Source organism: Heloderma suspectum, chromosome 6, assembly GCF_057233095.1.
Source record: "Heloderma suspectum isolate Gila_16-S chromosome 6, 16-S_ref, whole genome shotgun sequence".
Taxonomy (NCBI): Eukaryota; Metazoa; Chordata; class Lepidosauria; order Squamata; family Helodermatidae; genus Heloderma; species Heloderma suspectum.
Genome location: NC_139463.1, coordinates 47,537,316 through 47,564,285, shown reverse-complemented (window position 1 = coordinate 47,564,285; position 26,970 = coordinate 47,537,316). Strand labels below are relative to the sequence as shown.

Genomic DNA, 26,970 nt, shown 5'->3' with positions numbered 1-26,970 from the left:
GCAACATTGCCAGGAGTACTCTCCTCCAGGTCGATCGTTGGGTGCAGAAGTTCGTATGCCACCACCACCTCCTCCACCAGTGGTGAGGGTGCCACCACCTGTTTTGCCACTGCCTGCTCCCCAGCTTCCACCACTCTCTCTTCAGTCATCATTTCCCAAGATGTCCGAGATGCGTAAAGCTGATGAACACAGGGTAACTTCTCTGCTTCCTGGAGCAGAATCTCCTAGAAATGGTGAGAGACAGGTTTGCAGGGACTCCTCCTGTTCCCTAAGGGGGACTATCAATCAAACTCTGCCTAGGTCTCATTCATGCCATTGTCACTGTCAAGATGCCCCTGTTGCCTACTGAATCCTCCAATAGCCAGAATCAACACTCAGACAAAAGGTCTGCTTTCCAAGGCTTTAATTCCATTCATCCTAATGAAGCATACAGATGCTAATTGCCTGAGACTCAGAGGAACTACAAAGGAACAGCCATCTAGGGGTTTCTAAGGGTTAGGACGTCAGTTGATGTCCATTTGGGAAAAACGCAGCAACGCTCTGACCTTAAGGGGTGGGAGGGGAAGATCTCCCCCTCTCCCATGATGCTTCAGGGCGCAGCTGTTGACGTCGAGCCAATCGGGCTGAGCGTCTAAGCTCAGCTCCTGCAATCTCTCGCTTGTGCCTGCGCCTTGCGTCTAAATGCTCAAGTTGTCCCTCCCTTTCCATGCCTGGGTCACTGTCACTCCCAGGGATGTGAGTGGGGGGGGACTCCCCCTCCAGCTGTGCCTCTGAAGTCTGAGAGTGTCCCCCCCACCATGAATTGTATCTCTTCCTCAGAATCAGAGCTGCCTTGGGACTCTATGGGCTCAGTTACAACCCTGACAGTCACTTTTCTCAGGACCCATCCTCTCCTTCAGAGGACATGGGACATTTTTCTGAACAAGTTTCCAGAATGGCCTAGTCACTAGGTCTTGAGACTCAACAACTGGTGGAGAGAGTCAAAGATCTAATATTTGATGTCCTTCATACCAACTCTAGCACTCTGGTGGTAATTCCCTTTTTGCCAACTTTACGTCAAACAGTGCAGCTTTCTTGGAAAGCACCCTCCTCTCTGACTCTGACTTCTAAGGGACTGGAGACCATGCATAGGATTCAGGAAAAGAATGCGAGATTTTTATTTACTCATCCTCCACATAACTCAGGCATTGTAGAATCCTCGCAGGGAAGATCTAATCAAATCCATTCTTTGCCAGTAGACAAAGAGGGCAGGAGATTGGATTTAACGGGCAGGCTTATATATTCTTCCACCTCCCTTGGTTTGAGGGTTACGAACTACCAATCGGCCATGGCGAGGTACCAACTTGTGTGATTATTTTCCAGATGATCAGCATGAGTTGACATGTGTTTTTCAGTCTGAGGCGACTAAACTTGCAAGCCAACAAATGAACACTGCTTGGCACCAAGCTGATTGCGACAATGGTGGGACCTATAGCATTCCGATGGCACATGTGGTTGAAGTTGGCAGGTCTCACACAAGAGGCACGCTCCCGAATTGAAGAACTTTCATGATGGAGAGGATCAGTTTACCTCCAGGACCAATGAGGCCAAGGATAATATTCAGAAGGCAAAGACCACGGTGCGGAAAATGGGACTGTCACAGGCACAGCCAGGTTTTCGACAACACCACTGGTACCGGCAATCGTCTTGCAGGAGAATGGACTACACAAAGAAACAATGCCTTTGACTGCCTGTTTCTGATACCTCATCTCCTGGACTACTCTCCTCTCTTTGGTTCCCATCTCACAGCCTTTTTTCCAGCTTGGCAGCGAATAACAACAGACTTCTGAGGGTGCGCTATTATTTGTTGAGGCTACAAAATCGAGTTTGACGTTCTTCCACCCTTTTCAGGCATCGCAGTGTCGACTTCATCCTCATTGCTCCTAGAGGAAGTGGACAATCTTCTTTCAAAGGGCACAATCACACCGGTTCTTCCAATGGAGATGCATGGGTTTTTTTACTCCCATTATTTCGCAGTGCCCAAAAAGGATGGTGGACTTCAACCAATTCTGGATCTCAGAGGGGGCAATGTGTTCATTCCACCCAAAAGGTTCAGAATGACTACGTTGACTGTGATCCTACCCTTGCTCCAGAGAGGAGGTTGGTTTGCCACCATCTATCTGAGGGATTTGGAGTTCAGCCAGCGTTTTCTCCACTTCACAATCGACGGTCTTGCTTACCAGTTCAGGGTGCTGCCTTTCAGACTTGCTACAGCTCCACAGGTCTTCACAAAATGCATAGCCGTGGTGTGTGCCCATGTCAGGCTCCAAGGAGTACAAGTCTGTCCTTACCTCAATGATTGGCTTCTAGTCGCTCAATCAAAGATCTGTCTACAGAAGACTGTCCTGCTTATGCTGGAGTTGTTGGAAAACCTCGGTCTGTGTGTGAACGTGAATAAATCAGTTTTGGTGCCATCCCAAATTGTCCAGTTCATCGGAGCCTCCATAGATTCCCTGGAAGGTTGGGTGTTTCTTCCTTGAGATCGAGCATCAGTGTTACAGCAGCTCACGTCAGATGTTCTAGCCTGTTGTACCATACGAGCTTACATGGTACAGAAACTACTTGGGCTGATGGCAGCTACCACTGTGGTGGTCCCATATGCCCACCTTCACATGAGGACATTGCAGAATTGGTTCATCAGGGCATTCAACCTACACCAAGACTCCCACAGAGTCAAGATATGGCCTCCTTTTGCAGTCAGGGCTTCGCTGCGCTGGTGGAAGGTGTCGTTGAACCTGGTATGGGGACTGCCTTTCCGGCTTCCCACCCCAGCGTTGATGACGGATGCCTCCATGTTAGGCTGGGGCACTCATTGTGAACACCTTAAAGCAGGAGTCCCCAAGCCCCGGGCCACTGACCAGTACCAGTCTGTGGCCTGTTAGGAACCAGGCCTCAGTAGGGGTGTGCAAAACCCCCTTACCGTTTGTCTGCAGGGGTCTGTGTGGGGGGGGAGGCGATCTGTCCCTCCCCCCTCCCCCGGAATCCTCACCAGTCCCAGCTGGCTGCACTCTGCGGTGAGTCCACGGAGCTGCCGGCTGGCTCCGGCCGCTGACGGACTTCCGGCCACTGGCACTCAAATGGCGTCCACGTAGCACACACCATTTGCATCCCTGTTCTTCAAGTAATAGGCTACATAAATCTTTATGTAGCTGATTACTGCAAAGAACAGGGATGCAAATGGCGTCCGCTGTGCGGACGCCATTTGCGTCCCAGCGGCCGGAAGTCCGCCAGCAAAACCATCCCCCCCTCAGTCCATGGAAAAATTGTCTTCCACGAGATCGGTCCCTGGTGCCAAAAAGGTTGGGGACCGCTGCCTTAAAGAACAGGTGCTCTGGTCAGAGGTGGAGCTGAAAAGTCACATCAATGGCTTAGAGTTACTGGCAGTTGACAAAGCCTCGAAGGCTTTCAAAGTGGTTCTTCGTGGTCGTCACATCCAAATAGCTTCCGACAACATGACAGTGGTATTCCACCTCAACAAACAAGGGGGACTCATTCAATGTAATTGATTCGGCTGACAATACAAATCTTCGAATGGTGCATAGCAATGGACGTCTCCTTTACAACAAATCATATTGCAGGCGAGGACAATATCTTAGCCGACCTTCTGAGTCACTCCTTCCTGTCTCATGAATGGGAGCTCAATCTGAGCGTTCACAGCCGCTGGTTCCATTGGTGGGGTCGCCCCTCCTTGGATCTCTTTGCATTGGAAGAGAATGCAGCATGCTGCAGTTTCTACAGCCGAGCAGGCAGAGGTACGAGGTCTTTGGGAGATGCCTTTGCCAGGAATTGGAGGGGACATTTTCTCTACCCGTTTCCACCATTTCCTCTTCTCACCCGAGTGATTGCGAAGATAGACAAGGATGAAGCGGAAGGCATCTTGGTTGCACCTTGGTGGCCCAGGCAACCTTGATTTGCCAAACTCCTGCATCGGTCCAGAGGAGACTATCTTCAACTCCCGTTGATACCAGCACTGCTATCCAGAAACAGAGGCGAAGTCAGACATCCAGATTTACTTACCTTATGTCTCATGGCGTGGAGGATCTGGCAGTAGACTGGTTAGACTCACCTCCTTCGCTCCAGGCTGTTCTTGAGGCAGCTAGCAAACTTGCTACTAGAAAATCTTACGTGAGTAAGTGGACACGTTTTACTCTTTTCGCTCGAGGCAGTGGCTTCGATCCCATCCATTGTATGGTATGGGATGTTCTGAAGTTTCTATTCTTGCTTCATGAGCAAGGACTTAGTAGTGCGTCTCTGAGAGTTTACATAGCAGCTATTTCAGCTTCCCGTCTTGCTAACAATGTTTCTTCAGTTTCCTCGCATCCTCTGATCCTAGCTCTATAAAGCTAGGACAGAGGCGTTCCATCGATCCCAGCATTCGTTTATCTGTTATGGGGGATCTAAGAAAGGACTTCCTGTCTCCTCCCAGTGCCTAGCATCTTGGGTAGTCCAAGCTATTAAACTTTCTTATGAACTACAGGGCTTGGAGTTGTCTGGTTTGGTGAAGGCTCACTCAACCACAGCGATGGTGACATCGGTGGCATTTGAAAGAGTGGTTTCGATACCAGAAGTCTTTCAGGCTGCAACTTGGTCAACCCCTTCCAGCTTGGTCAAACATTACCATCTCGACTTTAAAGCCAGAAGAGACTGCTCATTTGGCTGGACGGTGTTGTCTGAGGGTCTTCGTTGATGACACCGACCCACCTCCGGGTACATAAGCTTGTTATTCGCCCATCTGTGTGATGCACAGAGACCACGAAGAAGGAAGTCAGGTTACTTACCTGTAACTGGAGTTCTTTGAGTGGTCATCAGTGCATTCACACAACCCACCCACCATTCCCGCTTTGGTGTCAATGTCATGTTGGAGTTGGTACTGGGGTTCCTTGATTTTAAGGGGGCCACAATTGATGGTGTCTTGGGAACGGAAGGTTTGAGTGGGAACCTGCTGGAATATGTGCAGTAGGATGGTGGGGGAAGGGTTCCCACCAAAAATTCCTCAGCTGTAGAAGTTTCTGAATCGAGGCTCCGTGCAGGAGCAGAGCCCATATGTGTGAATGCACAGATGGCCACTTGAAGAACTCCAGTTAAGGTAAGCAACCTGACTTTCCTTGGGTGCCACCATCATCTCGTGAGGCAAGACTGGCTGCCACTAGAAGTGGGGCCTTTTCAGTGGTGTCCCCCAATCTTTGGAATGCTGCTCCAAAAGAGATCTGCTCCATTGGTTATTCTAGGAGGGCCATTGACATTATTTCTTTTCCTTTTGATCTGTAGGCCTCTGGGAGAGCTTGTCTCCCATTGGACTATAATGGGAGACAAGCTTCAGTGTCTGTACATCTATAAATAAAATGTGATGTATTTTCCTAGGGCCATGCCTATTAAAGGTAGTTCCTTCCTTGAGGCAGCAGGGCATTGGGGAGTTCATCATGACTCTCAGCCAAGATTTATGTATTGATGAGTAGGATCAAGAAGCTATCTGTGTTAGTTGATGGTGCGGCGGGAAGTTACTGACCCAGTTTTTTCCTCACTGCACTTTGGACTGCAAAGATTTGCCACTGAACCCTAGGCAAAAATGAGAGCTGCGAACCTTAGTCTAGTTGTGATATGTTTAAGCTCAGAACTGCTGCAATCATATAGAAATGGACATTTTTCTTGCAGCTGATTCACTTTCACTATTGGAAAATGCCTAAGAAGGAAAGTACCTGTGGGGATAGACTGCAAGAAAAAAGGGGGGTGGGAGAGGGAAGGGTGGTTTAGCAGTCCTTGTCCATTTGCTCCTTTATCTTGTCTTTGTTTTCTTTTAATTATATTGGAGGCTTTCACGCAGTTTTTCTTGAATAGTTCACTGTGGAACTCTGCGCAGTTTCAAAGATTGTTGCCTGTAGTGAAATGGACATTGACTCCTCATTGAATGGGAGTTTACAACCTAGAATCATAGAATAGTAGGGTTGGAAGGGGCCTATAAGACTGTTGGGTCCAACCCCTTGCTCAGTGCAGGAATCTAAATCAAAGCATCCCCGACAGATGGCTGTCCAGCTTCATCTTCAATTCCTCCAGTGTGGGAGTGCCCGCTACCTCCCCAGGTAATGGGTTCCATTGTCGTATTGCTCTAACAGGCAGGAAGTTTTTCCTGGTGTTCAGCTGGAATCTGGCTTCCTGTCACTTGAGCCCATTATTCCGTGTCCTGCACTCTGGGATGATCAAGAAGAGATCCTGGCCTTCCTCTTTGTGACAGCCTTTCAAGTACCTGAAGAGCACTATCCTATCTCCCCTCAGTCTTCAATTCTCAAGGCTAAACGTGCCCAGTTCTTTCAGGCTCTCCTCATAGGGCTTTGTTTTCAGTCCCCTGATCATCTTCGTTGCCCTCCTCCGAACCCTCTCCAGCTTGTCTGCATCCTTCTTAAAGTGTGGTGCCCAGAACTGGACACAGTACGCCAGATGAGACCTAACCAGTGCTGAGTAGAGGGGAACTAGTACTTCCCGGGATTTGGAAGCTCTGCTTCTAGTACGGCAGCCCAAAACACCATTGGCCTTTTTTTGCAGCCACATCACATTGTTGGCTGATCTTCAGCTTGTGATCGACAACAATTCCAAGATCCTTCTCGCTTGTAGTATTGTTGAGCCAGGTATCCCCCATCTTGTAACTGTGCATTTGGTTTCTTTTTCCTAGGTGCAGAACTTGGCATTTATCCCTATTAAATGTCATTCTGTTGTTTTCTGCCCAGCGCTCCAGCCTATCACGATCACTTTGAATTTTGTTTCTGTCTTCCAAAGTATTAGCTATCCTGCCCACTTTTGTGTCATCTGCAAATTTGATCATTCCCTACACCTCCTTATCCAAGTCATTAATAAAAATGTTGAAGAGCACTGAGCCCAGGACTGAGCCCTGCGGTTCCCCACTTGTTACCTCTCCCCAGTTGGAGAAGATCCCATTGATAAGCAGTCTTGATAAGCTCGATTTTCAAGGACCAAATCAAAGATGCTAAAAGCATGAAACATTGTGGGTGAGCATAATGAACCAGTCCTGCTCTGTAGAGTTTTGACCGAAAGTGGGATGGACTCATTCCACTGTACCAAAACTCTAGAATGAACTCCAGAAGTTGGAATGGATTCCATTCCAGGCATATTCAAGGAGGCATAGCTGGCATTTTTGAACATCCCTTGGAGGGTGACAAGCCATACAGCCTGCTTTTCTTCATATTTACTTACTTGCAATATTTATATACCGCTCCACATCAGAAGATTTATAAAAAATCCGCTAATCAATTTTTCTACACCTCAGCAAGTAAAAAAAGAGAAGGATTTAACGCATTAGTAAGTCATGGGACATCTGAATGGTGTAGGAAAACAGTTTTAAATATATAGTAATCTGTGAATGGCATGGTGGCTTGGATGCCATGCAAGGGAAGCAGGGTCTCAGCCTTGTGCACAGTTCTTTATATGCTGCTTTTTTCAGTACTTCAACATAATTAAGTAGGTCAGTTGCTCCTCTAATCATGTAAGTTGGGGGAATTTTGCGAACTCACCTCTCCCGCTGCAGACCCCGCCCCCACATATCCCACACCACTCCTGGAGGTCCCTCAAGCCGCAGGAGAACATTTGTTGGAGGGGCGTGCACGTAAGGGGCAGCAGAGAAGGGAGGGGGTGGGAAGACCCCATTCCATGAGCTCAGTTCTGTTCACAGAAGGAAAGTTACACTCCCAGCTGTCATGTTTGGGATCAGAGCTTTGACCTTGTGTATAATGCAACCTCTCTTCCTTCAAAACCCTCCTCAAAACTCACCTTTTATTGAGGCCTTTGGTGTAACCTCATAATCTTCATGCCCTAAGGAACCAAGCTTAAGTACACATAGCTGTGTTTCCTCACATCTCATGCACTGTTACCCCTCTCTTTCCCACACTTTAGGTTTCAAGCTTCTTGGGGACAAGGAGCTGTCTGTGTTTTGCTTATGACATACACCTATGGCAGTGTAAACAGTAATAAACTATTTTTTTTAAAGATTTATTGCTTAGGAGAAATGTAGCAAAAAGGTAAGGATACTTTTCCTGCTCGTGGCTTGCAGTGTGTTGTGTAGGGGATAAATGACTTCACAACAATTTTGGTCTCTGCTAATTGAAATCCTACACAACAGTGCTTCAATACATACTGTTGATTACAAAATGAAGTGTTATACTTAACTAATTTATTCTTCCTTTCAATTTTAAATGAATCTTGCAGGCATCTTTGCTTACCTGAACTACCATGTTCCCCGAACAAGACGGGAGATCCTGGAGACCCTTATTAAGGGACTTCAGAGACTGGAATACAGAGGATATGATTCTGCTGGTATGCTGCTCATCCTGTCATTGACTTATTTATATTGTGAATGTCTTTCTGTGGATATACTTGTAAATGCAATCTCACTGGCTGCATTTACATGTCATGTTAAACCGTAATTTAGTGCAGTGTGCATGAACAGGAATGAACCTTGGGCTTCCTGCTTCCCCCTCCTCTCTGCGCCTTTCATGCAGCCAGGAGGAAGAGTTTGGATGCTCTTGCTTCCTCTGGAGTGACAGACTATGGTGAATATTAGCTATAGCTTAAAGCAAACCAACTTCAAACCATGGTTTCTGAAGCTGGCTTTTAGAAACTGAGCATAGTTAACAATCATAGCTCCTGGGTCAGTTGAAACAGGAAGCTGTGGTTAATTAAAAGCAGAAGCAAAAGCTTCTAAACTCCCCTGCCACACAAGAGGAGGTGGAGGGAAGGCACTAGCACAAGGCTTGCTGCAGCTCATTCTTGCCTATGCACTTCACGTTAAACCATGGTTTAGAATGACATGTGAACGCTGCCACTGTCTGCTGCTTTGCAGTGTGTTGGAAGCAAGGCTAGGTGTGATTGGTTCCACCTCTCAGTGCATATACAATAGGTGAAGAATTTGATTAAGTTTAATTATGAGATTCATGTGTGAGGTAATATTTCTCATTTATGGGCTTAGCTCTATTTATTGGACACAAATTATTACATGGGCTCTGTACAATATTTTAATGGGGTTTAGAAATTAAAGCCAGAACTAATTTTGGGAGGAAGCAGCATCCTCAGACTTCACAGCTTCTATGTTTGGGCAGTTTGTATCCAAGAAATACAGCTAAATCCATCAATGGGAAATATTACTATGACACATGAATCTTATAATTAAACTTGATCAAGTTTTCCACCTATTGCATGTGCACTGAAGGGTGGAACAAATCACAAGAGGCCTTGCTTCTGTTATATCTACAGTGAGAATTAATTAGCAACCACTTTTGAAAGCATAGCCATGGAAATATATAATATATGCAAATGGATATGGGCATTTCAGAATCAAAATTATGCAATTCAGATATCATCCGGGCTTGAGAAACTTCTTCTAAATGAAAGAGATCTGTCTCTTTCCTTACAGAAGCTGTTTTGTTTGACAAGATTCTAACTGCTGACACAACTCTCCCTGAGCAGTTGAAAATGCATGAATGTTTTTTGATGTCACAGCAGCACAGCCAATGGCTGAAAGGGATATCAGGCTATGTTATATATGTATGTCTTGCACTTTGTAAATCCAATTTTTAAAGATTTGCCAGGCTTCAAACTTATGTAAAATGTTTATAGTAGTTTAGATCTGCATACCAATCTGTATACTGAATCACAGTTGAGACTTCTAGCTTAGAAATCTCTAAATAAGAGGCTGTTAATGTATCTACTGATCCCCTGTAATTTTATTTGGGAATGTGAAAAAATAAAAGTTAAGTCACTGTTCTTGGAAAGTAAGATTATTAATATTGCAAGATGGAGCAGTGTTTGTGCATTTACTTACCGCTCTGTGTGTTAGGAGTTGGAATTGATGGAGGTAATGATAAAGACTGGGAAGCCAATGCTGGGAAAATTGCACTTATCAAAAAGAAGGGGAAAGTGAAGGCTTTGGATGAAGAAGTGAACAGTGAGTAGAATATTATATAATCCTCCACCTTTCCTTTTTAGTGTCCTCAATAACATCCAGGGCAATCTTATAATATATTGTTAGAGGCACATTGAAAATGCCCTCTTGACACGTGCTACATCCATAAGTGTACTAAATGATAGAATTATATATTTATTGTTTTAAAAATGCAATCCGCAGAGAAATCAAATTTTCTACCCCTCCTTGAAAGTCTCCCTTGCCTGCTGAGAGCAAAAATAAAAACATAGGGACATGTCTCCCTATGACAGAGATAGCATAATTCCTTGTTGGGCCAGTTAAATCCTGAAGTCCAACACAGTCATATTTGGCTTCAAAAGAGAAAACATCTCTAAAATAAGGGAACTGGTAAAAAGAAAGTTAAAAGGAGGAATCAAAAGGGTTAAATCTCTCCAAAATGCTTGGAAGTTACTAAAAACCAAAATAATAGAAACTTGGCTAGAATGTATACTGCAGGTCAGGAAAGGTAGCACCAAGTCCAAGAGGTCACAAGCATGGTTAACAAGATGGCTGCATTTAGACATCATGGTAACCCATGATGGGTTAATAAGCTACACACAGTAGTTTATTTTTGAAGTAGTCCACTATCCCCCACCACACGAACAGGCTCATCTATTGTGTGTAATTTGTCTCCCCCTCCCCTTCTGCTGCAATCCTCCCACCTGAGCAGTGGTGCTGTTTCACTCTAAAGTGCTGGAAGTTCGCCGTTGGGAGGCACCCAATCCAACATCAAAACCCTGCGCGACTACTCTCCAAGAAGCAAAAATCTGGAGTCAACAAAAAGGGGATGGTGGCTATAAAACCTTGGGGGTTTGCAGGGTCAGGGCAAAACTTCACACACTGCCTCTCCTAATCAGGAGGCACCCGATGCATGATCAAAAACCTGTGTAATTACACCAGAGGAGGGGTGTAACAAAAAAGGGGTGGCACAAATAAACTCTTGGGGGTTCGCAGGATCGGGACAAAACCCTCAATAGCTAGTTTCCCCCTATGGCCATCTAACGCATGACCAGCTGCATGGGTGGGCCCAGTGAGAATAGGGTGCAGCTCCCAGAAAGCCATGGTCTCCATGAAGTCCCGAGGTGCCTCCATGAGGACGGCCTATGAGTGTACATTGAAGTCCCCCAACGCCAATAAATTAGGGGACTGCACACGCACATCAGAGCACCTCAAGCACCTCAGCCAGGGAGTCAGTCATATAGCAGGGTGGGCAGTACACGAGCAGAATCCCCAGACTGTCCTTCAGGCCCAGACTCCAGTACATGCACTCAGCAACCTTGGTCTCCTGGAGAGGGGGTCTGGTGAAGACCAAGGACTCCCGGTAGATAACAACCACTCCCCCTCCCCAATCCCCAGCCTTTGGCTGCTGTGCATATGGAAATCCAGCTGGACACAAGGCCGCAAGAGTTGGAGCAGCGGCCTCAGCCAGCCAGGTCTCTGTAATACATGCCAGGTCTGCATCTTCATCGGATCATGTCATATATGACAGATGTTTTCTGGGTAACAGACCTGGCATTGCAGAGCAGCAGACAAAAGCCAGAAGGTGGAGTCATGCCTCCCCCAGCCATCCTTTGGCTCTGGGCAGGACCGGAACAGGGGACAGATATTACACATCTCTCCCTTGTTCCCCTTACCTGGCATGGCCTGCCCCAAGCACTCTGCCAGCACCTGCCACCCAGCCTCTGTATAGTCTGGCCCCAAACACTCCCCCCACAGCCTCCATCAAGTGGACACATGCCCCCTCACTCCCACCTGTCAGGCAGGCTACCCACCCCTAAAAACAGAATAGAATCCCCCCAAAACCCACCCCCCAGCAACAGTTAAAAATCAAAACAATACATCCCCCTCACAAATATTGGGGAGGGTTCCACAACCAAATATTGCCACCTGGAAGGCAGCAGACCCTCCCCCTCAGTGGCTTCTGCAGATCCTGGCTCTCCCAGGGCACCTCAGCCAGCCAGCTTATATAGCCCCTCCAGGAAGGGACAGGTGGAAGTAGTCAGCACAGCTGGCTCAGTACCTGGGGGCCTGGTCCTGCAGGGACTAGCAGTCTGCCCAGCATGAGTCCACAGGGAGAGTAGTGGTGGCGGTGGCGGCGGTGGCGGCGGTGGCGGCGGTGGCAGCAGCAGCAGCAGCAGCAGCAGCAGCAGGCACGCCCTCTTCCCCGGGTGGTGGCTTCTCCTGCAGATCCTGGCTCTCCATGGCTTTTTTCCTGGGACTTTCCAGGGTCTGTAAACTTTACATGTTTCATTATACAGCCAATAGAAGGTGCTATGATAGAGCGGAGATATAGCAGTTGTGTACAATTTCCCACAGCCATTAAAGTGGATTAACATTTATTAATGCATATCCCCAATCTTTTAAAAACTGGGATAAAGGTGAGAAAGCACAAGAGACACTCTGGAAGTTGACAATGTTGTGTAAAGGACCTGCAGACTTCTGTGAGTGACCAATCATGAGCATGCAACAAAAGCCTTGTGTAGAAATGCTCTAAGTCCCTAGCCATTACAGAATAAGAGAAGAGGTCCTCTTATGGATTAACCATGAGGTCCTCTTATGGTTAAAGAACAGAAAGCAAAGAGTAGGAATAAATGGTCAATTCTCTCAATGAAGGGATGTAAATAGTGGAGTTTTCCAAGGATCTGTATTGGGACTGGTGCTTTTTAACTTGTTCATAAATGATCTGGAATTAGGAGTGAGCAGAGCAATGGCCTAGTTTGGTGATGACACCAAATTATTTAGGGTGGTTAAAACAAGGGATTGTGAAGAGCTTCGAAAGGATCTCTCCAAAATGGGAGAATGGAGATTAAATTGGCAAATACAGTTCACTGCAAGAAAGTGAAAAGTGATGCATGTTGGGGCAAAAAATCTCAACTTCTTGTGTATGCTGATGGGATCCAAGCTGGTGATGGCTGACCAAGTTCTTGGGTTTATGGTAGATAGCTCAATGAAAATGTCAACTCGATGTGGCAGCTTGAAAAAGACAAATTCCATGTTGGACATAATTAGAAAAGGACTTGAAAGTATAACTGCCAATATCATATTGCCCTTATACAAATCTACATTGTGAGCATACTTGGAACCTTATGTACAGTTCTGGTCACTGCACCTCAAAAAGGATATTGTACAGTTAGAAAAGATGCAGAAAAGGGCAACCAAAATGATCAAGGGGCTGGAGCCCTATGAGGGCAAGTTATAGTGGTTTGTTTAACCCTCAAACAATCCCTGCCGCCTGGGTTAGCATGACACAACAACCCATGGCAAGCTGGGTGCTCACGGGCACCTGGCACAACGCAACAGCTCCCATGGGTAAATTAACCCATGGTGGGCTGTTGTGTTGTGCAAACTAGGTCAATGTCTGGGACTGTTTAGCTTAGAAAAAAGGTAAGTATGAGGAGATGTGATAGAGGTGTACAAAATTATGTATGGTGTGGAGAAAGTGGATAGGGAGATGTTTTTCTAAGTCTCTCATAATACGAGAACCCAGGGTCATCCCATGGAGCTGAATGATGGGAGATTCAGGACAGATTAATAGAAGTACTTCTTCACAGAGTGCATATTTAAACTATGAAATTCGCTACCACAAGATGTAGTGATGGCTATCAATTAGGATGCTTGTAAAAGGAGACTAGACCAATTCATGGGGGATAAGACTATCAAGGGCTAGTAGTCCTGATGGCTATATGCTACCTCCAGTGTTGGAGTCTGTGTGCCTCTGTATACCGATGCTGGGGAACACAAGCAGGAGGGTGCTATTGCACTCATGTCCTATTTGTGGGCACTGGTTGGCTACTGTGTGAACAGAATGCTAGATTAGACAGGCCTTGGTCTTATTCAGCATGGCTCATCTTACATTCTTATCCTCTAGAGCATGTGTTCTCTCCATCCATTAGTAGAGGCAGCATGAGTGGCGAGGATGGTGGCAGAGTGTACACTTGAATAAAAAAGGCTCACAAGATCCTGGTATTCACTTCTTTTGCAATTTCTATTCTCTACTCTTCTTCTAGAATGGGCAGCTGCACCATTAGTCTATCACTGATAAACTAACAGCCCATAGCAACGTGTCTGTTGGCTGCTGTGATAATAGATGGCCAGGCTACCTTTACCAAATGAAAAAGTGCTGAAGTTCCTAACAGTGGGATGGTTCGCACCTAATGCCAAATCATGATCCCACTCCCTCCCTCGGGTTGCATGTTTTGATATTTCTTAGTTAGAGCAAACCATAGTTTATTGTTAACATCCAAACTGGCGAAGTGTGGTTTGCTTGTCCTCAAAACCAGGATTACAAACCATGATTTGAAGCTGGCTTGCAGTCCTGTTTTGGAGCACATGAATAAACCATCATTTGCTAGTGCAGATGTAATAGTAAATTAAGGGTGGTACTAAAGTGGAAGTAAACGACTGAATCAGAATATGCAGGTGCAGGGCTTGTTTTTGTAGCAGAAAAAAACATGTTTTGATGTTGCTTCTGAACCAAACCAGTGATGTACTTCATATAACAGTTATAAATTTCTGTAGCAACTGGGCTTAGGAATTGCTTAGTTCAAATTATCTGGCTCTAAATAGGGTGAATTGATGCAGTGATGAACTGAGGCACTCTTTCTATTTCTAAACTTTATATGAACTAGAAAAAAGCAAGCATTAAATCGATATGTTCTGTGTGTACAAACCTGTAAACAATGGAGGTACATATGGAGGCAAACAATGGAGGTTACTTTCATAACATTGTTTTTTTTTCCTCTCAGTTTTTCTCTCAGATACCTTATATTCAGGTTCCAACAACTTCTGTTGATCTTATGGATACTTTGTTTAAGAATGTAGGTGTTTTCAGGGAGGGCGTGGGGTAAGAACTATGAATTATAGACTTGATGTTTATGTTTAAATCTGCTTATTTAGGTGGTTGATTTTATTCAAAACTTGTAACTTTGTTTGTTTGTTTAAAATATTCCTTGGCCATCTTTCCTGGCAGGAGCCCTCCCAAGATGGCATACAACAATAAAACACATACTAAAAACTGATGCAGCAATAAAAACAGTAAAACACAATAAAAACAGCAAACATTCTAAAAAACATCAAACACCAGCATAAAATAAAACTTACACCAATCAACTGCAGCTACAACCCAGTCTGATAACATAATTAGGGGAAAGCCAGAGTAAAGTAGTAAGTTTTTAGGGTCTTCTTAAAAGCCTGCAATGATGCGGCCTGGCAGACCCCCAATGGCAACTTACTCCAGATGTGTGGGCCACTGTGGAAAGGTTCTCTCTTGTGACTTGCACTATAAACTTTATATGTTGGTGGGATTAGGCCAATTCTTTTATATTTAAAAAATCCATGCAGGAAACATACTTATGGATGAGTAGCCTGGAAAACCTTGGCCCACTTCCTGTGTAATGCCATCATGAGGTTGGTGGGCTTAAGCATAATTGGGCAAGGGACTGTGGCTGAATCCTGTTCTTCCATTCAAGAAGAGTAGTTGAGATGCTTAGGAGTGAAAATACTTTTTTCTCTACATAGAACAACAGGATATGGACCTGGACATTGAATTTGATGTACATCTTGGAATTGCCCATACTCGATGGGCCACCCATGGTGAGCCCAACCCTGTCAACAGCCATCCACAGCGATCAGATAAAAACAACGGTAAGACGTGGTGTGATCCAAGAGCATCTTTTTGTGGGTGTGGGGGATGAGGTGGCCCTTCTGATTTTTGTCTGGCAGGGGCTGCTATTGGCTCTTCAGTGCTTGTAAAGAATTCAGGTGAACTGCCTCCTTGGACTGCAGCACTCACCTGTCTTAAAAGAAGTGCTAGGAAGCAAGGAAGGTTTTCTTGGTTCTAGTCCCTACTCTGCCATGAAGCTCACTGAGTGACTTTGGGCCAGCCATTGATCTTGGCCTAACCTACATTACAGGGTCGTTGCGAAGATAAAATGGAGAGGACGAGGAGGAGCATGTAAGCCATCTTGGGTTCCTTGGAGGAAAAAAGACAGGGTATAACTAATAATAAATAAAATCGGTCTTAGTCTTTAGCCCTCTCCTCCCACCCTAAATTAGTCACAGACCTGAGAGCAGCAATAAGCCAACAATCAATTTGCATGCTGGGAAACAGAATGTAGATCTTCAGTCTTATCCAGAGTCTTTAATCTTTAAATACAAGGCTGATCTGAATCCCTCTTACATGTGTACAGTGCTTACAGATAATGGTTTTAAAATGGCTTTTTAAAAAAGTGCATCATGGATCACAGAATAAATCCCTCACTGATCTATAGAGATTTTCAGAAAAGGTTAAATTTGTGTTCCCTCTGATTCGATTGTTTCTAGATAAAGATCTGTGATTTGGGACAAAGCAATGTTTTGTATAGTAGTGCTATAAGGTTAAAATATTACCAAAGTTTCCAGCATGGGTTATAATTCCAATTAATCTGCTGTAAGGGATCATTAATCTGTCAAATGTCTTAATTCTAAAGACTCATTATGGCTGAAATTGAGCCGCAGGCTCCCTGTATTTTGTTAATACAGCCTGTTTAATATGAGGAACTGTACTTTCTGGTGTAGTTCGCACAGAAAACTATTTTGAGTAATGGCTCGCATGGAGGATGGCCTACATTCTTTCTTACATTAGGAAATTGAACTCTAAATGGGATAAAGTACATTAATATTGCAGTTGGATTCAGCAGATGACATTAAACTACCTCAAGTTAAGCAACCAAGCAGGGTTGATACTTAGGTTGAGGTCTATTTCTAACTTTATTAAATCAAATCATCCCATATCATATTGGTTTGGCTTTGGAAATCCTTGTTTCTACCACTGGCTTTTACTGTGTAAATAATATTTTGTCTTTGAACAAGTAAATTAACAATTATCCTTTCTGCTCCTCTTGAGATGATTCCCTATTTTGGGACCATAATTTGTGATCACAGCCATTTAAGTAGTGTTTTTTTCCCCTTCAGAATTTATTGTTATCCACAATGGCATTATCACAAACTACAAAGATCTGAAAAAGTTCTTGGTAAGTGAGCCTCCTTGTATGGAGCTGTAAATTAAGCTTAAAAGATTGAGTCTGCTTGTTGTGGTATTGCAGGAAAGAATTGCTTGTCCTCGGTAGTTTTGTTGCAAAATTATGTCAAAAATTTCAGATGCTGAAAAGACAAGTACTTTTGCACCTTAGCTGGTACAACAGACAAGTATCTGTTTTATGACCTGGTGGTACTAAAACTTTAAGGGGTGGTTAAATTGCAAGTTCCTCACGGAACAGACCTGCCTCTTTTCCTTTACTCTGTAAAGTGCCATAGGAACATAGGCAGCTGCCTTATCCTGAGTCAGGCCATTGGTCCATCTTGCTCAGTATCGTCTACACTTACTGGCAGCGACTCTTCAGGGTTTCAAAAGGGGTCTTTCCCAGCCTGACCTGGAGATGCCCGTGATTGATCCTGGGATCTTCTGCATGCAAAACATGTGCTGTACCACTGAGTTATGGTTGATCCTTCTCCTGTGTACACGAATGGTAGTATATAGTAATCAATATTGACATAATATAATAGATGGATAATATTTTGCTTCCAATTTCTTCCATGCTATATATAGAGTCTTGTTTGAGTAAGTGTATATTAGAGTAATGGTATTGTATTGCCCATAGAAGGTGTAGTAAAATGAAGGTGGTGACCTGCAAGGTGTGTGTAATGTTTGTTTACTTGCCTGAGATCAACATGGCCTACATGTGCAACAAGTGTAAGCTGATTACACTGTTGGAAGAAAAAGTAAGAGGACTGGGGCAGCGAGTGTTGACTCTCAAGGGAATAAGAGAAGACTAAGCGTTCTTAGACAGAACGGTGGAACTACAGCAGCAAAGCAAAGTACAGGAGCTAGAAGAGCAACAGCAAGCTGAGGCAGAAGAGGAAAATGCTGAGGTGAGGAAAAATGAAGTAGACGATATTCCTTGGAAAAAGGTGATAGGAGCAGAAGAACTAGAAGCCACTCTGCACCAGTGGAGGAAGTGGAGCTATGGAACTGTTTTCAGGTACAGAGGATGAGACTGGAAGACAGCCTGCAGAGGAAGAATGAACCAATGACCTAGGGAGGTAGTGGGCTCTGCCAGACTGGAGGCATTCAAGATGAAGCTGGACAGCCATCTTTCAGGGATGCTTTGACTTGGATTCCTGCATTGAGCAGGGGATTGGACTAGATGGTTTTATAGGCCCCTTCCAGCCCTACTATTCTATTATTCTAAGATGTCTTTGGGCTTGTTAACAAGTGGGTGTAATAGACACCAGGAGTCTTATTTCATACTCTTCTTGACATTCTAGTTTTATGGATGGCTTGATCAAACAAGTCTTATATACTAAAACAGGGGAAAAGTATTTAGAATAGTAATCTAGAAGAAGGTTTTTCGTTTATATTCCAGGCCATCATTCCCATTTTTCTAAATCAGTTATTTTAAGGGTACTTGTGCTTTTCAGAAAGCTTTTAGCTTGAAATAAGGACAATCATCTTTGCAAAAAGACTTCAGAGGGGAGGCTTCAGCATGCAATTGATAAACAGGATTTATCAGCAAATTTGATTCTATTCAGTTTGGAGTTACTCAGAGTTCTGGGTTTCTTTCCCACTACAGGTGTTAAATAAGAATAACATTACTAGAAAAATAGTATTGTCAGAGTGAATACTTTTTTGAGTGGGTCACTCGTCGTTTTGCCCCACTGTTTACCACTTTATGCTGCACTAAATCTATTAGTCTTTAAGCTGTCACAAGATTTTTGTGATGTTTGTAGCCACAGAAAACATAGCTATCCCCTAGAATTTGTCATCTTTGCAAAACAAAAAGTGTGTGTGGGGGATTAAGCTAATTGTTTATGGTCATATGTAGCACATGTTATCAACTACTCTAAAATGCTGTTACCATTCTCCCGCTCCCTAAGAAAGAGAATTTGTGTGCAATCCCAGTCCATTCTAATGACTGATGAGAATTGTGCCTTTGGTTACCATGCTGGCTTGATTGCATCTGTAGTCAGCATCTACTTCACTTTCTCAAGAAGTAGGGCAGTAAGTTAGAGCCACATAGCATTAGGAAAGTTCTTCTGACATTACATGTCTTGGTAATCTTACACTCTTTCTAAGCAGGATTTAAATTCATGATGGAAGGTAGACCACTTAAAAAAAACTTGGAACTTATTGTGCAATGTTTTGAGAGTATGGCCACTTGGATGCAAATAATAGCACATAGTAGATTTCTTTTAGTCCAGGCCACGTGTGCTCTCTTCCATATACTCGTTGCTTGCATGATTCTCTAGCAACAATAATGCTTCTTTTCTTGCAGGAAAGCAAAGGGTATGAATTTGAGTCTGAGACTGATACTGAAACAATTGCTAAGCTTGTCAAGTACATGTATGACAACCGTGAAAGTGACGATATCAGCTTCACCACCTTGGTAGAAAGAGTCATCCAGCAACTGGTAAACCTACACTTTTAATTAACCATAGGAATCCATTTAAAAGCTTTGTGTGTCACCAGCATGTTAACGTATTTCATTAGTGGGGCTTCAGGAATTATTTGTCTGATCATCAGTACAGAGCAAAAGGCTTTCACTGACAGCTGCTTTTGTAAGAAGAGCCTTGCTAGATCTGAGCAAAGATCCATCTAGTTTAGGTCTTGCTTGCAACAGTGGCTAGCCAGATGCCAGATATTCATTAATTTAGTGCAAAACTTTTGTCAAACTGGAGAGGGTTAATTGTCTAGTTATTTTATTTATTTACAGCATTTTTATCCCTCTCTTCAGCCAAAAAAAGGCTCCAAGAGCAGCTTACAAAGTTTTAGTAGAATAGTTCAGAGAATCTCCTGCTATAGGGGGAATGTTTTTCATTAATACACAACATGCACAGGATATATAAGAGCGTATATGCATGATGCCTTTATAAAACAGAATTAATACTCTTAAACTGTGGACCATGCTGCCCCATGATATCAGTGCGTGTTTACAAAGTGGCAACTCCTAGGTTCCTTCTGTTTCCACTGGATGTCATTAGGTGTTGTTTTCTGTGGTACATAATTTTCTTAACTGAGGTAAGATTTGAACTGGGGTCTTGTCAGCTCACAGTCTTACTTGCTACACAATCATCATGTGGTTTTTGCCATATGAATGGTTAACAGGTTCTCTGAAATCAGGCAGCGTTTTACAATTAAGGGTGCAATCCTATGGAGATAGACTGACTATCCTATACAGGGCCCTGCATTTTCAGTTAGATGCGCAATTTCATGCATTGAGCCAGGGATTTTGGAGCAGAGTGGAGGGAGGCTGTGTGGCACACAGGAAGCCTCGTAAAGAGGCTTCCACGGTCTCCTCCCCTTCTTGGGACTGCATCCTTTTCGCTGTCTCTGTTTCCGAGCACGGAGATGGGGAAGAACCGCGCCAGTGGGGAAGGGGAGGGAAGCGCGGTTTCCGGGAACCGAGCTCAAAGCCAGGACTCTGACCTCGGTTCCCAGAAAACAAAAAATCCTAGGGCTCTCTAGACAGTGTCTAGCGGCCATAGGATTGCTTCCTCAGTGCATGTGAGCGCATGCACTTTTAAGTTTTTGTTTATGTGACTGAAAAAGTAAAGTACATGTCTGTTTGTTTTTCCCCACAAGGAAGGTGCATTTGCCCTTGTATTCAAAAGTGTTCACTATCGTGGTCAAGCAGTTGGCACCAGGTAAATACTATTCCAATATAGTGTGTCTTTCTCAGACAGTAGATCAGTTTCATCATTCCCATGTTGATAGCCTGTCAAAGACTTTATCATCTTTAGCTTTATAATATTTGAATCAAATGAAATTCTAGTTGCCTTATCTAGGGAACTGATCTTCTAATATCCTGTGTAATATTCCTAGTTTTTTCATGTACTATGCTGAAATAAAAGTCTTCTCTTAGAAAAATGCCCTAGTTCCGTAAAGTTAGTCTTTCCCTGTCATCTGTGAAGAACTGCAAACAGTTCAGAATTAGCAAAACAATCAGCATATATTTTCAGGTATATTTTTCAAGCTGTGTAGAATTTTGGCAAAATAAGGGCCAATCTGTACCATATGCCTATATTGGTTTTAAACCAGTTTCATGGCTTATCCCAAAGAATTTTGGGAATTGTCGTTTGAAGGTTCAGGAAAATCACATGCTCCCCACACACAGAGCTACAGTTCCCCCAGCTCCCTGAGGTGAGAGAATAATTGTTACACCAGGTTTAGGCTGCAATCCTATTTGCATTTACTTGGAAGTAAGTTTCACTGAACTCAGTGGAACTTACTTCTGACTAAACATGCATAGGATCAGGCTCCACATCTGTAGGACAGAGATGTCTTCAGATTGTGATCACTTTGATTGTTAAAAATGTGCTTGGTTACACATAGGCATTACACACAGGGTTGTTGCACATTTGGCCCACAGATTGTGAACTGTATCTCCACCTGGTGTGATATGCTTTAACTCTGAATTCAGTCCTAGCTCAAGACCTCTCCAACTCTGAACTTGTTTCGAATGATATCGATATGGAGTAATGTTATTTTCCATTTTGCAAATAATGCAAATTGGCAAATAATGCCATCAAAGATCAGATTCCTGTTTTGCAACTTTTTCATCCTGCTTAATATTGACACTCAATTTGTATCCTGCTCTGATGTTTTATTCTGGTTTTAGATTCTTTGTTCAGTCACGGTGCCCCCTTCCCTAACACTCGTCCTGCCCCCTTCTCCCGCATTACCTTTTTTGAGCAAGCTGCCTTCCGGCCTAGCTTGCTTGCCATGTGTTGTGTTGCATATTGGTCATCTTGACTATGCTGACACTAGCTGGGGCTGAATGGTCACCAGTTGCTCAGGGGTCAGCCACAAGAGTGAGCAAGCTACCAAAAGGGAGAGCTCTGTGGTGCTCATGCCCATTACAGCTGGATATCTTGTTTTCAGGAGGGGAAGCCCCCTGCTCATCGGAGTGCGAAGTGAACACAAGCTCTCTACTGACCACATTCCAATACTGTACAGAACAGGTAGGCACCAAAGGGGAAGTCATTCCCTACCTGCCCCCTGCCCTTTTAGAGCAGCGTAACAGGAGTGAGATCCTCTGTGATATCAGCTAAATGGAAACCTTACACACAGAGGAGACACTATGGGAGATTTCTAGAAAGCTAAAGCTATGTCTTTACTGTATTCCTTGGCTGGATTGGGATTGTGGAGGGCTCAGATGAATTGGGTTTTGTTCTTATAGGGCTGAAGTAATTATGGCAGCAAAATTTTTTCTATGAGTGCCTCAGTCAAGGAGCTGGCTTCAGTCCTCCATCACCTTCCCCTTCTGAGGTGGGGTGAGCCTTTGGGGAGCAGGGAAGCCTCACCTGGGGCCCCGCGGGCCAGATAGGCTGGCCTGGTGGGCCAAATTTGGCCCATTGGCCAGAGGCTCCCCAACTTTCAGAGCATATGTACTCTCTTCAGAGTGCATACTTGTTCAGAATAGCATGTATTTATTTATGGTGATATGCACCCCATAACAAAACATTCTCAGGGTGGCTCACATAATGAAACAGGTTAAAGCAGCTGTGAACAATAAAGATTTAAAAGGCCTCAGAAAATTTAAATCGCAGTAATAAAAACCTGAATGCCTGGGAGAAGAGGAATGTCTTTGCCTGGTGCCAATGTGTGCATGCCAGGTAAGCCTCCTTGGGGTGGGGGCATTCCATGGACAGGGCACCACTACTGAGAAGGCCACCCACCCTAATTCCAGCAGCAGAGGCACCCGGAGGAGGACCTCCAAAGGTGATCTAGAGTCCAGATAGGTACATATGAGAGGAGATGTTCCTTTAGATAGTCTGGCCCCAAGCTGTTTAGGGCTTTAAAGGTCGACACAAACACTTTGAATTGGGCCTCAAAACAGACTGAGATCCAGTGCAACTGACAATGCACAGGCGTGTCATGATGGTATCCACCAGTCTCATTTAGCGGCCTACCAGCTCTGTTTCGAACTAATCCATTCCATTACCCCGCTCAGGCACTGATTCAGAAAATGAATGGCTTCACCTGGATTAGATGAAAAAGAGAGGTAGAACTGGATGTTATCTGCATATGGATGACGCATCACCCTACATCCTTGGATAACTTCCCCTCTACAGTTTTATCTAGATGTCAAATAGCTTGCTGGATGAAACTGAGCCCTGTGGATCCCCGTGACATAATTGCCTTGGAAGAGAATGCCTTCTGGAAATGGATAGCCATGTAGGAATAAAAACACTGTAAAATGGGCGCAGAACCGCAGACCTGGGGGCCAAATCTGGCCGTCCTGGGGTTCCCTAGATGGCCCTGCCCCCTTCCCTCGGCCCTGCCCCTTTCCCCCAGCTACCTATTGTTTAGTGGATTCCCAACTTTTATACAGTTTTCTCCCTCCTAAAAGGTTGAAATGTCTCTCCTAAGGCTTAGTTGCTGGCAGCAAGAGCCGTAAGCTGTGGTACCCTGGTATTTTGAACCATCCCCTTTTGCCTGGAATCCGGCCCCTGAAAGCTTCTCTGAAATGGATTTTGGCCCTCAGGCTCTCTCCCCCTGCTGTAAACTGTGCCTCTTAGTTCAGACAGCCAGTCCAGAAGGATACCATGGTCAGTGGTATCAAAAGCTGCGGAGAGGTCCAAGACGACAAACATGGTTACACCCCTCCTGTGTCTCTCTCGGCAAAGGTCATCCCACAGGGTGACCAAGGCAATTTGGGTCCCAAAACTGCCTGTATGTTTTCATAATCGTGATAGTTCAGGGTGCCTTGTACAGGGTGTTGCTGTAGCAGTCCCCTAAGCAAGACACATGTGGCCAGTCTTTATTTATTAAGTTTGATACTTTCCTTCCTGCAAGCAACTCGGGGTGGTGTGCATGACGGTATCTCTTTCTCCCCTCATAACTACCCCTTGAGGTAAGTTAGGCTAAGAGTGCGTGACTGTATTAATACTGTCCGGTGAACTTCATAACTGAGCAGGGATTTACCAAGGAAAGAGCCTTCTCTGTTGTGGCCCCCTTCTGTCTGTGGAATGCCCTTCCCAGGGAGATCAGTTTGGCATCTTCATTGTATACATTTAGATGCCAGGTTAAGACCTTCCTCTTCAAGCAGTCATTTAATCTGTTGCGTGATTATTCATTTTGCTGCTGACTTCTCAGTGTTTTTAAATACTTTAAAATGTTTAATATTGTATTATTTTTTGGTTGTGGTTGTTGTTGTTCAGTTCATTTTATTATGGGGTCACAGGTCCATTAGAACAACAGGTAGTGAATCATAATCATTAAAAACATAAAAACAATCATTAATTCATTACACAACAAGCTAAAAATAATCATTAAAACATACACGTATTTAAAATATATGGGCATAATTAAAACACAACGTGATACAAAAGATAAAAACATGGAATACAAGTTACAATTAGGATGAAGAAATCATCTTACAAGACCTTTGAGCAGAGAAGAGGAACTTGTTTATACCAGCCAAGAAGTGTTCCAAATACTGTTCTGATGTCCTTCCAGGGCATTTCCTTATAATAGGGCAAAATGGTCTATTATGTTCTTCCCTATGAAGGCTGTATTAAAAAAATGACCTAAAGTTTCAGCTGTTTCATCTCCACAGAGACACAAGTGATTCTCATATGGGACGCTCTGGTAGCACCCTTCCAGTATTGCAGAAGGGAGGCAGTTAAATCTAGCTGTAGAGAAGACATGGTGATACTTTGGGATAGTCAGATTATCCAGATATCTGGCATATCTAGGGAATTCAAAAGTTAAACCAAAGTGTATTGGAGAGCAAGCTCTACGAGCATTTGACATAGACTAATGATGTGCACCAGTTGCTAGGGAACATGGGAGGGAGGGTGCTGTTGCGTTCATGCCCTGCTTGTGGGTTCCCAGTTGACAGCTGGTTGGCCACAGTGTGAACAGAATGCTGACCTAGATGGACCCTTGGTCTGATCCAGCAGGGCTCTTCTTATGTTCCTATGTTCAATGCAATTCTTATGTTCTTATGTTCAGTGCAATTCCTGCATTGAACAGGGGGTTGGACTCGATGGCCTTGTAGGCCCCTTCCAACCCTACTATTCTACTATTCTATGATTCTATGTTCTTAATGTCCTTAATCCGTTGTTGTTGTTTGGTTTTATGATTGTAAACCACCCCCAGGGCATTTGTCAGTTGGGTGGTATACAAATCTAATAAATAAAATAAAGGGAAAATTAGTTTTTTCATTGTAGTCCAACCATCTCCATCATGCCGGCTTTCTACCCTTACATGCTGTCTGTCCTTTACAATCACATTATTAAGATTTATTGCAATATCCTTCCTGGCCGTTTTTTCAGTTGTTTTTCATGTAGGATGGTATGTAAAGGAGTCATCCCCACTTCTAGTGTGTAATATCTGTGGCCAGCATTATCATTCATGAGTGGGGTAATAGTCTCATGAAGCAGCTCTAGAAACATGAGAATTGTGGCCCAAATTAAAGTATGTCTTCCACTTGTTCCTACTTCTCGTTTTTATTTTAAGTCAATATTGCTGAAGTTCCTCTTGTTGTCAACGGCTCTCTGAAGTTAATTTTCATATTACACTTTCAGCCACACAACCTATGGATCATTCTTTTGATGGATCCATAAAACTGGAGGAAGGTGCCTGAGACATAATTCTTAATTCTACAAGTCCTCCTGCATCTCAGAAAAATGAATTAAAATGAGCACTGCCTTTTAAATATGTAGCTTATTGCTTTCCATTGGAGAGGATGGGCAAAACTCACAATGGAGATCCTACAAATGCTTTTATTTGAGCAGAGCCTTTCATTTCTTAGGCTCCTTATCAGGATATAGAAGTCCATATAACTACATACGCCAGTGTAGCATGCACACATTTGCCTTTAATTACTGAGTTGTGTAATTCTGCATCTGTGTAGGAACAGGGTGTCAAATGCCATCTCGTTTGTTCAATGGAAAGCAACGGCAACATACTAAAGAGATGGCAGTGCATGGGGAAGATTTGCATGCAATATCGTTCAGGGGCTTTTTACTTCACAAAAGGGTCTCTGATCCCTCTCTGCCCTTCTCTGGTTTCTCTGCCTTCTGCTGAATTTTGTTAAATTGAAACCAACGTCCCAATTTGAGGATGTCTGACTTACTTGCTTAGTGGCACTGGCTTAATTTTTTTAACGTCGGTATCAACATGAAAGCAGTATTTTAATACTAGCCTTTGGAATATATTTAACATCAGTGCAGTCACTTACTGATCTGAATACTAACAGTTTGCTTAGGGTTAGTAAATCATTTGGTCAAAATGAGAAACATTTCAATTAGGTTGGTGGAAGCAATGCTAGGAAATGTATGCATGTCCGACAGAGTGGCAAATCCAAATGTAGCCTTGTGTAGTATCCAGTGTTAGTCCTATGTAGGGTAGGCCCATTAAAATGAATGGGACTTAAGTTAGTCATGACTAAGTTACTGGCTTCCTGTAACTTGGGCTGAAGTGACAGGAAGCCAGATTCCAGCTGAACATCAGGAAAAACTTCCTGACTGTTACAGCAATACGACAATGGAACCAATTACCTAGGGAGGCGGTGGGCTCTCCCACACTGGAGGCATCCAAGACGAGGCTGGACAGCCATCTGTCGGGAATGCTCTGACTTGGATTCCTGCACTGAGCAGGGGGTTGGACTTGATGGCCTTGTAGGCCACTTCCAACCCTACTATTCTATGATTCTAAGTTAAGTCTCATTCATTTCAATGGATTTACTCTATGTAGGACTAACATTGGATACTATCCCTTGACTTTAAAAACAGCAGCTTGTTCCATGGTCAGTACTTCTTTTGATCATTTTTGTACAGGTAGAACACAACACATGAACATTCACAGAACATTTAGATATTTTCTCTAGCTCTGATTGCCAAATGACCTAGTATTTTTGACAGTTGGGGAGTCCTCCTCAATATCAAGACTGTTTCAGGAACTGTTCAGCCACTATTCCCTC

General features: G+C 44.0%; 1 protein-coding gene and 1 pseudogene across 4 annotated transcripts in view; both read left to right on the top strand.

Annotated features, from left to right (window-relative positions):
* GFPT1 (glutamine--fructose-6-phosphate transaminase 1) overlaps positions 1-26,970 on the top strand; it is a 72,878-nt gene that overhangs the window by 10,632 nt on the left and 35,276 nt on the right. For 2 of the 4 annotated variants that reach the window (XR_014783770.1, XM_084804204.1), the window contains exons 2-9: positions 8,251-8,358; positions 9,878-9,985; positions 15,521-15,646; positions 16,955-17,013; positions 19,315-19,449; positions 20,622-20,683; positions 21,921-22,000; positions 25,574-25,624. Coding sequence is in view for 2 of the 4 variants with exons in the window: in XM_084804204.1 (XP_084660330.1) it covers positions 8,251-8,358; positions 9,878-9,985; positions 15,521-15,646; positions 16,955-17,013; positions 19,315-19,449; positions 20,622-20,683; positions 21,921-22,000; positions 25,574-25,624 (729 nt within the window). In the remaining 2 variants the exon portion in view is untranslated. The remainder of the gene's footprint in view (positions 1-8,250; positions 8,359-9,877; positions 9,986-15,520; positions 15,647-16,954; positions 17,014-19,314; positions 19,450-20,621; positions 20,684-21,920; positions 22,001-25,573; positions 25,625-26,970) is intronic. The other 2 variants (XR_014783771.1, XM_084804205.1) reach the window with 1 other exon arrangement.
* On the top strand, positions 3,212-4,188 carry LOC146340780 (uncharacterized; annotated as a pseudogene).